The sequence below is a fragment of the Helianthus annuus genome, chromosome 7 (genome assembly GCF_002127325.2).
Source record: "Helianthus annuus cultivar XRQ/B chromosome 7, HanXRQr2.0-SUNRISE, whole genome shotgun sequence".
NCBI lineage: Eukaryota > Viridiplantae > Streptophyta > Magnoliopsida > Asterales > Asteraceae > Helianthus > Helianthus annuus.
This window is the reverse complement of record NC_035439.2, coordinates 110,035,654-110,050,383: the sequence shown is the minus strand read 5'-3', so window position 1 is coordinate 110,050,383 and position 14,730 is coordinate 110,035,654. Positions and strand designations below refer to the sequence as shown.

General features: G+C 37.8%; 1 protein-coding gene across 1 annotated transcript; it reads right to left on the bottom strand.

The window, feature by feature from the left end:
- Nucleotides 1–7,529: 7,529 nt before the first annotated feature.
- LOC110893259 (G-type lectin S-receptor-like serine/threonine-protein kinase SD1-1) lies at nt 7,530–9,190 on the bottom strand. The gene is made up of 4 exons (XM_022140374.1): nt 9,164–9,190; nt 8,131–8,372; nt 7,895–8,045; nt 7,530–7,814 (listed from the first exon to the last, which is right to left on the bottom strand). Exons 1-4 carry the CDS (start codon nt 9,188–9,190, stop codon nt 7,530–7,532), a joined length of 705 nt encoding a protein of 234 aa, XP_021996066.1.
- Between the last annotated feature and the right edge of the window lie 5,540 nt (nt 9,191–14,730).

Sequence of the window (14,730 nt, the reverse complement as noted above, 5' to 3'; positions counted from 1 at the left end):
ATTGGCTGTAAGTCATTTGTCGCTAGACTATAGATGTATTTGGTATTTTGTCCACTTTCTTGACTTTTAGGCTACTTTTCTAACTAACCTATTATTAAGGGGAGTGGGGGTGGTCACTAGTGATAGAATTCCATCACTCACAAACACCTAATCAAGTTCCGCCATGTCATCAACCATTTTTCCATCACCCACAACCTTTTTTGATGGCAATGGTCATCACTCACAACACTCAACAATAAACCCCCACACCCCCTCATATCCATTTATCACTCACACCCCATAACGCGTTGAAATTATCACGAAATCTATACCATCACTCGTTGAACTTGTATGTGGCGGTGGAAGTTTGTTAAATTCCACGCGTTATAAATGGTCTATCACGGAGAACTGGGCACCGCCCCCAGTCCCCTAACATAGCCTAAGTATGCTATCAGAGAAACTAAATTATATCTTAATTTGTTTGAATGTTATTTTGTATGGCTAAGTCATGGTGTTATCACAAGAATATATCTCGGTGCGCAAATATGCACATCTTTTAAATATTAATAGTTAAATATTTTTACTTTAAACCATGATCATTAAATTTATGATTCTTCTTTACCGTTTAATTAGCTGAACAAGTTATCAAGATTGAGATTAGAACACCAACGTGTAAGAAGATTAAGGCTAGCTTCTTCATAATAAAAAGAACATGGTCCAGCACTTGATAGTTAGAAGTAAATGGTCCAAGTACACGCATTTGATTAAAGCTCCACCACCCAAATTGATACACTGCATGGGAATATCTCATAGCATCCAGACCAAGAAGCGCTAATTAAGAAAGCCAAAAATAACGTGAACAATCAGTTGTTAAAAACACCAATTTCTTCCCTAATTAATAAGGTTAACAATTGCTAAAAACTGTTATTATCACCAAATTTTACATTTATTTTTAATAACAAAACTACTTTTTTTTTTGTTTTGTAATACTTTATATAACAAGTATATATAAATTATATACAAATATTCTAGAAATGAGGAGATATTTTGAAATTTAAACGTACACCTTTTGGGGAAACATAGCTATTTGAAATGTAAAATCTATAAATTTATTAACATAAACATAAAATTTAAAATGTTGGAATTTAAAATTAAAAATTTATTAACAAAATTAAATTAAATTAAATTAAGAGTAAATTACAAGTTTTGTCCTTTATGTTTACATCAAATTGCATGCGCTGTCCTTTTGGCCAAAAGTTTACAGGCGATGTCCTTAACCTTTCAAAATTTTGCACCTTTTGTCCTTTAGGCCAAACCTGGTTAGAAATCTCAGTTAAAAACTGTCATATGCAATGCACATGAGGGTAAAATGGTAATTTCCTCTCAACCCTTTCTATTCCCCATTTATAACCCTCACAAACCCCTTACCAACCCTCAGTTCATCTCTGGTAACCTTCCCACTTTTCAACAGACATACCACAAGCAACAACGCCAGGTCCTCTTTCTCCACTATTTGGATGTCTGCAATTTGCCCTTTATATCGTCTTCTTATATATGCATCAACATCCAATCCCATCTTATCCTAAAGATGTTAACTCTTGAGGACAACAGGTATAGGAGATGACAATTGAAACCTATAAACACAAAGTAATCCACTAATAATAATAACAATTCAATCCAAATCCAAGAGCAAATGATATAATTGCATCGTCATTTTATTAGAACTGATAATAAAGTATATGAAGTGAAATTAGGGCAACATAAGTGTACAGTGGTGAATGTGAGGAGCCATCCGAGACGCTTTTCGCCTTCGGTGAACACATCGAAACCGAACTTTGACTCGAGGCTTTCGTCGGCAGATAGAACGACCTTCAGCTTTTTGGAAATTTTGGTGTCTCTGCGATCTCCTCTTCGGTCCTTTATTTTTGCAGGTTGATCGAGATTGAGTTTGAGATTGAGATTCAATACAAAAGCCCTTTTGTGAAGAGGATTTGAGGGGCGGGAGGGCTATAATGATTTCTGAAGTAACCTGTCAGACATTATTAATTTTTTTATTATATAGTTTCTCATTTTTTATCATTTTACCCGCATTGCACATAACAGTTTTTAACTAAGATTTCTAACTAGGTTTGCCCTAAAGGACAAAACGTGTAAGATTTTGAAAGGTTAAGGACACCGCCTGTAAACTTTTGGCCAAAAGGACAATGCCTGCAATTTGATGTAAACATAAAGGACAAAACTTGTAATTTACTCTTAAATTAATTAATATATTACAACCAACTATTCACACACGGCTGCCCGGATCACAAGTGTTGTCTGACCCATCCTTCCACAAAAACATCACCCTAAAAACGGACCTTCCTGAAAATGCCTCAAGCAAAAAACAGGATCAAACGGTCAATATAATTAATTTAATTTAATTTTGTGGATTTATTAGGACCTGACAAAGGCTGCTGGCACAGCCTTTGTCGGTTCACTTTATTCTATATGGGCCGTATAACATTATACGGCCCGTATCAACTATGTTAGAATAAGATGATACTATGTGGATTTATTAGGACCCATTTAAAATTAAAAATTTATTAACAAAATTAAATTAAATTAAATTAATTAATATATTACAACCAACTATTCACACACAGTTGCCCAGATCACAAGTGTTGTCTGACCCATCCTTCCACAAAAACATCACCCGCAAAAAACAGGCTCAAACGGTCAATCGTCACATAGAACCCAAAAACTACCAAGAGAATGCCTCTGTTGCGAGTGTTGTTATATATGCTAATCTGAATGTTAATTTATATAACTAAGCCATACTAATATCTCCATGTCCAAATATGAATTTCAAACTAACATTAATATTTATTATCAATATATTAAATGTTATTAACGTTATCAATTTTTATAACCAATTTATCTGATGCATTTTGCTAGGGTTGTGAGTTATAGAAAATATTTTAGATGTGCTTGGTTGACTTCTATTTTTAAACAAACAAGATAACCTTGTATTTAATGTGGTTCAAATTTAAATTTGTAAATAAATGTTCCCACCATATGTCATGAAGAAAGAACACCTATTCAAATTTCAGATTTTCAACAATAATATTTTTTCTTGTTGATTCTCCATCAATAGAACTACAGTAGAAATCCAACTATCAAGATTAATTTTTAGTGTGCAGCATCTTTGTAGAAGCTTGGAGAGCGACAATGATATGAAAAGAACTAGTAAGCATGTAAACCACTTCAAGGAAATTCCCATGCATAAAAAGAAAATTATATAATATTTTGAAACAAAATACAATTGCCTTTTATGTATGAAAAATTCTTTTTATATATGGGAATTTCCTTAAAGTGATTTACATGTTTCCTAGTTTCTTCATCTTACTTTCTCTTCCTCTAACCTTTGTACTTTTTCTTTCTCTAAGATGCGTACTTTGAAGTGATTTACATGCTTTCTTACTTTCTGTTTCTAAATTCATTGAAGTGATTTACATGCTTCCTAGCTCCTTTATCTTACCCTCTAAGCTTCCCACTTTTCCTCTCTAACATGAGTACTTTCTTTTTCTAAATACACATACATAAGTATATATCACTTCATTTCGAGTAAAATACCCGGATAGTCTCTGTGATTTGGTAAAATTTCACCTTTAATCTCCAACTTTTTGAAATTACACTCCTGCTCCCTATGTTTTGCTCGGTTGTTACTCAGATAGTACCTGAAGTGGATGACAGTTAGTTTGTGGCGCTAAGTGTGGTGAAAAGACAAAATTACCCTTTTATATTTAAACAATATAAATTAATTAAGGATTAAATAAATATATTTATGGGTTGCGGGTTGCAATGGATGACCTTTAACTTCAATAATTACAGTCACAATCCTTTATTTGGAAAACCTATTGCATATTACGTCCTTTACCCCAAACTATGTTAGAAATTTAAGTTAACTCTGATCATGTGCTTAGCACGTGAGGGCATTTGTGTCCTTTTACTCTTTATTCCTCCCATCTTATAAACCCCTCTTTCACTTTTCTTCCCAAGTTAGGGTTTCAAACTTCAAACCTGCAATCCAAGACACATCACCCATCAAAACCTACACCCACCCCATTCACTGATCATGCATTACTTCCTTTGTTACGCTGTCTTGAACAAGTATTATTACATGTAGTTTCCTAAAGATTGTTTAATCAACCAAAAAGATTGACACTTTGCAGATAATGACACTGAAAAATAAGGAGCCAACAGAACTAATCAACCTCAACATAAAATAAACAGAAGGATCTTGCAGCAACCAAAGCAAAATCAGCACTGAAATCAAACTAGACATCTCAAGAACACCGGCTAACGATAGCCCTTTATCATCAGTTGCTCCATTGAAGATGATTGTAATGCTGGTGGAGCGGTCCTAATAGTCTTCTTTTTTCCGGTGACGGTGGCAATGTAATATCTTTTTTTTTTCCGATGACTTAGTGCTCAAAACCAACAAATAGGATTGAGGTAATCACCACCACCACCACTCTTATTGTTTTTGAGAAGGGGAGAATTGGGGGCTGTTGATAATCACCACCACTACCACTCTTATTGATTTGGGTTTTTTTTTTTGTGAAGAAGACTGAGAGAGAGAGAGAGAAATAAAGAGAGGGAGAGAGTGAGAGTGGAGGGGGGTATTTATGAAATAATTAAATGCTAATTTCTTTGATTTATTAAATAATTTAAATAGTTAGGTATAAGGACTAAACTACCCTTATGTGACTATACTTAACTGAATATTTTAACCAGATTAGAGTCAAAGGACGTACGGTGTACTGAGTCTTTCAAATAAAGGATTGTGCCTGTAATTATTGAAGTTAAAAGTCATTGATTGCAACTCGCTACAAACATAAAGGATGAAAAGTGTAATTTACCCTATATTTATTTATGGGCCCACTTATTATAAAAACAATATAACAATCCAACCCCATCTGCCAATCCCAGATCTCTCTCGCTGCTCTCCTTCTCTCTAGCCTTAAATTGAAGACGGTGATAGAGGATGATGGTCGTGGAAGGAAAATGGTGGTGGGAAGGTGTAGTAAATGGTGGTTAGGGTTTTCTTTCACCGGAGGTTTCTTGTGGTGGGTTGTAACAGGATAAGGTGGAGGTGCGGTGACGAAGGTGGAGGTGTGGTGGTGGAATCGGCTTGCATACGGGGTTGGTGATAGGAGGTGGAATCGGATTGTGGTGCGGAGGTGGTAGCAGTTGGGGGTTAAAGGGAAAGTGAACGGTGGTGACAGGTGCCGGCAGTCACCGGCACTGGTGGTGACAGGTGTCGGCAGTCTCCGACGTCAATACCTCTTTGGTGGTAGGTCGGGAAAAAGATCTTCGATGGTACTATTTTGTTTTGAGCAACTTGGGTTTTGGTTGTGGATGTCGAGTCGCCGGCGAGGCGACACTCTTTTGGTTGTGGAGAAAACGATCTGGTGGGGGGAATTTGTAATTTAATCCAACAAAATTTGTCTGTGGTACAAAAATAATCTGATATGATTGTAGCTTTATGTCCATTTTGTTCCCAAAATTTTTAGCATATTTAATTGAAGATATCAAATATCTGGTCCAATAAAAATCATAAAACATTGAGGAGCTTTAATCCCATTCAAAATATCTAAATTAATTTTATTTCATTTTAAACTTGACTGTGAAGCGAAGCAGATGGACATCAAGTTTCTTTTTTCGATTTATACTATTATAATATATTAGTGGCCGGGATCTTGTCGCCGGCGATTTGGGGAAGATGACTGCAAAAGGGATTAAGAGAGGTTGGGGTTTTAATTTGTTTTTTATTTAATTGTGTGTCCAACTAATTTTTCAGTATTTTCTTTTTATACACAATTGATGTATCTTTCTAAGAGTAATGGTATATTAGTCCTTTTACACCTACTTAACCTTAAAAACTAACACCCATCCATACCCAAGAGCATCCGTGTAACATATCTGTAAACCATAGGGAGCAGGAGTGTAATTTCAAAAAGTTGAGGACTAAAAGTAAAATTTATCAAACCAAAAGGACTATCCAGACATTTTACTCCTCCATTTCACTTTACACTCAAGCTATTAATTGATCAGTAACCCAACTAGAGGCAAAGCAGACAATATTAATAGTACACGGGGTCAAATGTTACATTAGTAGTTATTGAAATTATCAAGCATGATCGTAAAATATTCATGCTTGCTTTGAATATTATCACACACCTGGTAGCCATAATATAGTATAATGTGTGTATGCATTAAACATATTTCTATCACATAGATATGTGTAAATACAAAGAAAAAACAAATCAACAAGTGTCCTAACAAAAAAGCACCTTGAGATTGATGTGCATTTTGCTAGATTATGTATGCCTTCTATAAGTTATACATATATCATTCTCTTTCACCTACATAGGGTTTGTGTGACAATATTGGTGTTACATATTTAGTAATCAATCCGACATTTCATCAACATACAAAAAAACCCTTGAGATTGAGTTTCATTTCATACGACACATGGTGCTCGCACAAAGTATCAATGTATGGATGTTCCTAGTACTGCTATCCAGGTTGCATATATTTTAACCAAAGAGTTGTCTTCTACATGGTTTGACACTCTTTATTCCAACCTTCACGTCGATACACATATTTAGCTTGAGGCGACATATTAGAGTAGTTATTTGGACTAGTCATGTTGTTATTAGTTTGTTGCATTTATTTAGTAGTTTGTTGTAACATCTAGTTTGGTAGACACCTTAATATATAATGTGTTCCAGTTTTGTATGTTGCATTACAACTCAATATACAATAATCACACTTTCTCCTTTAAACATACAATTGCTTCATACCTCGTAGGTAAATGGCGACCTATAATCATGAATGACTCTCAAATGGTTCGTCCTCCTTCCAAAATGGACAAAACCTATTACTGTGAGTGCAAAAGTGGTAAAGGCTACCACACCAATTAGGGGTTGAGGAAGTAGGAACCATAAAAATCCAATAATGAAGGATAATGTACACTAAGACGATCCTCTTCATAGATTAATAGATGGTTTGAACCAACATAGAATGCCAAAGCTTAATATTCACAAAGACAAATATGATCCACGGTATGGGACAACACAAGCTTGCTCGTAGTGAATGAGAAAGCAGCACCATCAACAAATCCATGTTAACAATGGAAACTTTGCAGAATTAATGTTAGAATAGTTCTTCCAAGACATCTCAGCCTGCCTTGGATAAAATCTAATACCTCCGGGACTCCCGTTAGTAGGGTTTGATTAATAATTGGTATAGAAGTTACGTCAGTCTTTGAAGGATCAAAAGAGAATCAAAGGTAAGACATTATTAATGTTTTTAATATCGGCGGCTTATACTCCTATGTATCTCAAGTATAAATATATAATTTTCACTTCATACATCTTATACGAGTCATTTAAATATATTCTTTTACATCTACATTACTATGTAAAAGTGCATTTGCTTGAAAAGCATATGCATAAAAGAAAACTAATTACTTATACCCAATGGACCAAGGCATCATATAAAACTTATCGAGGTTCCAACATCGTAATAGTAACATCATTAACGGAGATCTGTTTAACTTTAGGTAGAATGCCTTCTGCAAAAAATGCAGGTTGTTTAGGTGGAGGCAATGCACCATCTTGATCGAACATCAAAGCAACTGATAACATTGTGGGTCTATCATTTGTATGATGTTGCACACACAAGAGACCGATATGTATTGACCGAAGTACTTCAGATTCAACGCATGATTCACGCATATGCGCACTAAGCAACACAAGAGCCATGCCTTCTTCGTAAAGTCTCCATGCCTAAGATTAAAAAAAGTGCAACTAGAGTTAACTACATTACATACCAAAATTCATGTTGGCATTAGTTTTATTAAACTTACATGTGTAAGAAGGTTATCATTGTCCTTCTCACGAGAAAATTCTCTATTTGTTTTTCCGCTTACAATCTCCAACAGAAGAACCCCAAAACTGAATACATCAGATTTCTCTGAAAAAGTCCCGTCTACAGCATACTCAGGTGATATATAACCCCTAAAAGTAGAAAGATTTGATTAGAAATATAACCAAGTTAAAAGCGTATCATATCTCAGGAGTTGCTTGGGTTATGAATTCTTACAATGTCCCGACGATCCTGTTCGTGTTTGCTTCGATTTCTTGATCTCTAAACATTCTAGCAAGACCAAAGTCAGATATCTTTGGATTCATGTCAGCATCCAACAAAATGTTGCTAGCTTTAAGATCTCGGTGAACAATTTTAAACCTTGAATCATGATGAAGATAAAGAAGCCCTCGAACAATCCCATGAATGATGTGAAAACGATCAGACCAATCTAGTGTTAAACTTCTTATTTTATCTGCCTAGTATATATATAGTTTATTAGTAAAATTAACTAATAGTGCTGAGAACTGTTGGAAATTTTGTTAGGAAAATGATTTTTTCCTAATTTTGGACTAAACATAAATATAATAAAATGAGCGGGTTTTATGTATTTATTTGTGAGTTTGTGTTCTACGTTGGAAGGGCATCACAACGAACTAAACCACGTCCAAAACGGAGCTAAGATGAATGAGATATCGATGCTCAAAGTTTGGTGTTTGAAACTTGAATGCTGAAATAAGTGGGAAAGTGGCACCTTGTCCCACATAGGATGAGAGATGGAACTTAAAGGGGTATTTAAGTAGGATCTCTCCATCCTTATTGTTTCATGGAAGCACACACTAGTGTCATCACGAAGGGCGCGGAGCACCCTAACTCGCACTCGCACTCGCACACGCTCGCGCGCGTGGCGTGGGCGATGAGGCGCAATGTGGCGCTTTGATGGTGCACTTTGCACTTCGCACGCTCGCATCGCCGCGAGCCGCTTGAGAGCCGCCTTTGTATTTTTGACCGCGCGCGCGTGGTGGAGCACAAGGGTTGCAAGGACCAAGTGGTAGGTGATGCGACGCATGACGTGGCAGTCATGCGCATGCGCGCGCGAGTACACATGGCACGGAGTCGCGCGGTTGCGCGCATGGTGCATGGGTCCTGCTGTGTGGCGCGCTCGTATAGGCTCACAGGTGACGTGGCGCACGCGCGCATGGACTTGAGCCAAGTGGACGCACCGCGCATGCGGGTGCAAACCTGCGCGCGCGCTCATGCGCGCATGGACCTGAGTGAGTATGGCGCACGCGCGCATGGCAGTGAGCCAAGAGGACGCACCGCGCGTGAGGTTGCAGACCTGCGCGCGCGGCAGTGTGTCTTGCGTGCGCGCGCGCGGAAGCTTCCTGCTGCAGTTAATGCTAGTGCAGTTACATTCAGCATTTGAAACTGACGAAGTTAATGCGTTTGACTGAGAATTAAGTGACGAATTAAAGTGCATTAAAGACGTTTAATGCAGTTTAATTCACCCATTTAATTCATTTTTCATTTTCTTCAAGACCTGCAGTATAAATAGGAGGTTCCTATGGCAGATTCAAGATACTGAAATTCTCAAGCTCTCTACAATCTTCTAATAGCAGATCTCTTCACCTTTCTTCAAACTTTCGAGGTACACCTTCGGGTCGGAGTCAAGACCGGCTGTGCAACTGCTTGCGGCTGTTGTATCCTGGAAACAAACGTGTTCTCCTGGGAGACACGAAATTTGTTTTAAGGGACCCGTGTCTAACACGATCCTTAGCCAAGAACAGTTTCGTCTGTTCGAGTTTTCTGTCTTTGTTTTTCCCTTTTTCAGTTGTAATTGTATTTACTTTTCAGTTGTAATTCTGTTATTGTTCTTGTATTTCAAGTTAATAAATTATTTTATTTATTTTACACGAACGGATTCCTACAATCTTAAAACAAATTTTAAAACACCGTTCGTGTAGAATCACAAACTTCTCTGCTGTGAATTCAATTTTTTTTCTTTCTCACAGCAGGTTGTGTTTTAAAAGGTTTTTCTCTGTTTTGATTCAAAGTAGCGACTTTGTCAAAACAGAACTCTGTTCTTCTACTCCTTCTTCGTCTTTGGGTTCTTAGATCTTCTCTCGTAGTCTTCAAAGTTGGACTTAGAAGCTACGAGGCTGATTTTGTTACTCATCGATCTTGTTAGTAAAATAATAAATCAGCACATTTATTATTCTAACAGTTTTATTAACTTGGTTTTGTGGAATTTTTCAGAATGTCGACTGAAAATACCAACGTCAACGTTGTTGTCGGTACCCCTGCCAACACTGTGGGAGCGTCCACAGTGGCGTCATGCTGAACGACCCGAGAAGTTCTCGGGTCTCCACTTCAAAAGGTGGCAACAGAAGATGTTCTTCTACTTGACCACCATGAACCTTGCGAGGTTCTTGACGGAGACCGTTCCCAACCTGCGGAAGGGGAGACCGATGCTCAGGCTCTGAGCGCGGTAGAGGCGTGGAAGCACTCGGACTTTATATGTCGAGGCTATATACTCAACGGTCTCTCGGATGCGCTGTATAATGTGTACTATAATATCAAAACTTCCAAAGAATTATGGGAGTCTTTGGAGAAAAAGTACAAAACGGAGGATGCGGGAACAAAGAAATTTGTTGTCGCCCGTTTCTTGGACTTCAAAATGGTTGATAACAAGAGTGTTATGAACCAAGTCCAAGAATTGCAAATTATACTAAATGACATCCACGCTGAGGGAATGGTACTTAGCGAAACATTTCAAGTGGCAGCCATGATCGAAAAATTACCTCCTGCTTGGTTGGATTTTAAGAATTATCTTAAACACAAGCGAAAGGAAATGTCGGTCGAGAACCTTGTTCTTCGTCTTCGTATAGAAGAAGAAAACAGGGTGGCCCAAAAATGTAACACCTCGAATTTTTGTGTCCAATGATGTGTTAACACGTGTCATTTGTTTACACGTGGCATTGATAATAAATAAAGGACTAATTTTGACAAACCTTGAAAGTATATAAATTCGAGGGTTATAAATGTCAACAAGGGTAATATACTGTATAGTAACCCTAAATAAATGCTTGTACCTTCAAACGAATAAATCATAAATCGTACGGAAGCGAAACGCGGAAGAAAGTGAGAGATTACGAACTACAGGGGTTAACTGTGTCAACATGTTTAATATTACCTCTGAGTGACCCTTTAACGTTCCCAAGACTTCGTAACAGTATTATACGCTCACTAGAATATACTGTATAAATTCCGCGAAGTTCCGTCTTAAAACGAAAGAGTTATACTCAAATTCGTATAAGAAGGGTTAAAAGCGTCAACAGTGAAAGCTAAGGCTTTCCAAATAAATAATAAACTAAAAGGGGACTTTATAACGCGGGTAAATAACACGAGGCCCCTATCGGTAAATAACCGAGGGCCAAACCGCAAAGTTACCCCTTCAAAACCGAAAGGTCAGGTAAATCATTACGAAAGATTTCGTTATTAATTACCAGATTCTGTAATCATGACAAAAGATTTAAAATTTCTGAATTATAAACCTCAGGCGGCCCGCGTGAGGTTTAGACTTAAGTTGAGGCGGGCCGCGAGCCACCTCAATTACGCGTCTGAGTTCTTAAACTCAGGCGGCCCGCATTAAAATGGCATGGAACTCCCATGCGGGCCGCATTAGACGCCCAGATGCAGAATTGTTGTAACTACTTGACCTTTGGACCATTTGAACGACCAAACACCAATCAATGAGGCATGGGTGCCCGCTACTCGACCCATAACCCTCTAATACACCTGCCATTCATCCAAGGGCACTTGTAGAGTTGTGTGTAATGATCTTGAGCCATGACATTTGCTATAAATAGCACTAGTAAGTTCATAACATTCATCACACTCAAAAACACATTCTCTGGTCATCTCAAGAGCTAATAAGCATCCTTCTCTGCTCCATATTCAAGTTCTAACTTCTGTAAGTTACCTTGATCATCCGTAGTTCAGTTTATGCTTAGTATTTAGCTAAAAACCAAACCGTCGTAAAAACGGTTTGACTTTAAATTATGTCCATGATGGTTCTGTCTTATGACGAATCAAAGGTGGTTATAAGTTGGTATCAATGGAGGTAATAAACCCCTAAAAGGGTTCCCTCTGATCACCACTCTAACTATGTCAAATGTCGAGTCAAACGTGCGGTTAAAAAGTCAACAGAAAGCTATTTTAGCGATTTATGCATAATCTGTAATGTATATGTTATGGAACCTGTTTTGACAATCATAAAACATGATAATAAGTATATAAACCTGTTTGCGCTCGTTTGAATCGACCATTAGCTATATTGAACCGGTTCGGAGCCGAATGTCGCAAAAGTTTGACTTTTGCTTTGACTTCAGTTCTGACCCGTTTTAGTGAGGTATAAATATACCTTAGGACTCTCTTAGGACCAGGTCACATGTTGGTATAAACCTCTGTGGTCGGTTCATAAGTTATCCGAGTCTTTTGCGCATTTCCGTCATTCGCCTAAAAGTTGACCGTAACGGCCTTTTAAAATTAAAACGAGTATTTCGGACACGTGAACGGACCAAAACCTTACTTATTAAATTATAAGCATGTCCTTAAAATTTCACGTCGATCCGAGGTCTAGAATGAGAGTTATGCTAATTAGCGCAATTTAAATAAACTTTAGTAATTAACGGCGCAATTAGCATAACGCCTATCTAAACCAAGATTTCGTCACCAAATCTTTTACCCACTGTTATAAATTAATATTTTGGGAATTTTAAAGATTTTTAATAATTTTTACCTTGCTCATAACCTGCGGTTATGGCTACGGTTCGGTAAATACCGAATATGCCCTTTTTGGCCAAAACATGAGTTCTACAAGGTCTTTTGACCCGATTCCAATTGCTACTGGTTTTAAATAATAAATAAAGTATTTTAAGCTTTATAAGCTGTTCGGGAAACTCAGATTTCCTGTAGAACTCGAAAAGCTCTTTTAAAGTCTTTAAAATGACCGAAACGCCCCTACGGGGCATAATATTAACTTAAACTCGTTACGGGCGTCACGGAAGGTATCCTACTGATACCACAACCCATTTAAGGCATATTGACTTAGGAAATAAGCGTACGACTCTCATGGTTAACCGTTTCGCCTATTGCGCGCACGGTTCGGCTTATGAAACTAGTTTTCATACATTAGCCGATACGGGTCAAATAATATCATTTGAACCCCTAAAATCCAGAGTGTGAACCATTAACCCATATAAAACAAGTCCCTGAACTTGTTGGGTCAGAATCACACTCCATACTCGGTTTTCGCCTTTCCGCGCGATTAAACCATATCTATATATATCGGAACCAACCGGTCTAGGCTACGGCCATTATAACGACCCGTTAGGATTCTAAGAGGTTAATTAAAACCTTCGTTCCAGATTAGGAGCCCCAGTAAAAGCTATCGGTGATTTAATCCAAAATAAGGAAATATACTTGCAAAGGTAAATACTTTAACTTATTTCCCCTATATGGGCTTGGGTTACGGTATATTAATACCGCTTGATTGAGCATTATATAATTCCATCGCTTAGGTGGTTAATTGATTAAATATGATCGGCTCATTTAAACAGTTTTGTTGCTTATAAGCCTTTGGGGGGTTTAATGACCGTTGTCCCGGATATCCTTGGCATCATTTTACGAAATGGCCACGACCATCGACATCCCGGTGTAGGCGTACACCCGGTATAAAGTGTCGACATTAAAATTAAAAGACGTAGCCGTTGGTTTTTATACTACGGTTTTACGCAAACGTGGTGTGTCTATAAATCTTTAACCCGGCACGACCCGGGCTACTGAACGCATAAAAGAACATGTAAAACGTTCACAAGATTTTATTATAACTTTCCCAAGTTATAAAAGAGTTTGTGCCTCGTGCATTCAAATCAATTTTAATAAACATTTTCAAATGTGTCAGTTGAATGTATTTACCAGTGTAAACTGACGTATTTTCCCCAAAAAGATTAAGTGCAGGTACCTAAACGTAAATTGGCTGGCATTAGCTCCCTAGCGTCATGATAAGTCTCGCAAGCTTGATTGCAGTATCTGATGGAACAATACTTTATGTTTATTTACGATCCACTGTGGATATATTCAACTTCTGTAATACATTTGATATTACAACCAGAGGTTGAGTTTATATATTTATCTTTAAGCTTCCGCTGTGCATTATATAATTGTGTGGTTTGACTATATTGTTGCCAACATCGTCACGGTAATCCCCCACCGGGCCCACCGGTGAGACACGTGGAAATCGGGGTGTGACAGGTTGGTATCAGAGCCAACATTGAGTGAATTAAACACTATCCTATTGTGTTTAATCTCAATGACACAATTGCACATACTTGAGTCTAGACAAGAACTTAGGACAAATTCGGATTATTACTCTTTTTGTCTTTATTTTCGATTTGATTTTTAATAAGTTTTGGAGCAGGAAAATGCCACCTGTTATATTCCGAGGAAGAGGAAGGGGAAGAAGAGGCCGAGGAGAAATCGTGACACATCACGATAACGAGGCTGGACCATCTGGTACAAGACATCCTTCGATGACACGAAGCGAAGAGCCACAACGACGAAGAGATCTTTACGAACCCGCGAGGCATTCCACTTCGCACAGCTCGACGCCATCCTACCGGCACTCCTTTGGGCCAGATTCAGAAAATGATCCCAACAACCCACAACCTTCCTTCATACCTCTACAACGTTCGGTTTCGCACCGGAATTATGACGACCCTACTCCATACTACGTAGGTCAGTTTAATCCGGCTGACTACATACAGGAACCTTCAG

What these genes read in the sequence shown, in the direction of transcription:
- LOC110893259 (XM_022140374.1), bottom strand. Translation starts at nt 9,190, where the DNA reads ATGCGCGCGTGCGCCATACTCACTCAG. An exon ending in CGTGCGCCATACTCACTCAG is followed by an intron (nt 8,373 to 9,163) that starts GTCCATGCGCGC and finishes TATATATACTAG; the next exon opens with GCAGATAAAATAAGAAGTTT. An exon ending in ATGATAACCTTCTTACACAT is followed by an intron (nt 7,815 to 7,894) that starts GTAAGTTTAATA and finishes TTTTAATCTTAG; the next exon opens with GCATGGAGACTTTACGAAGA.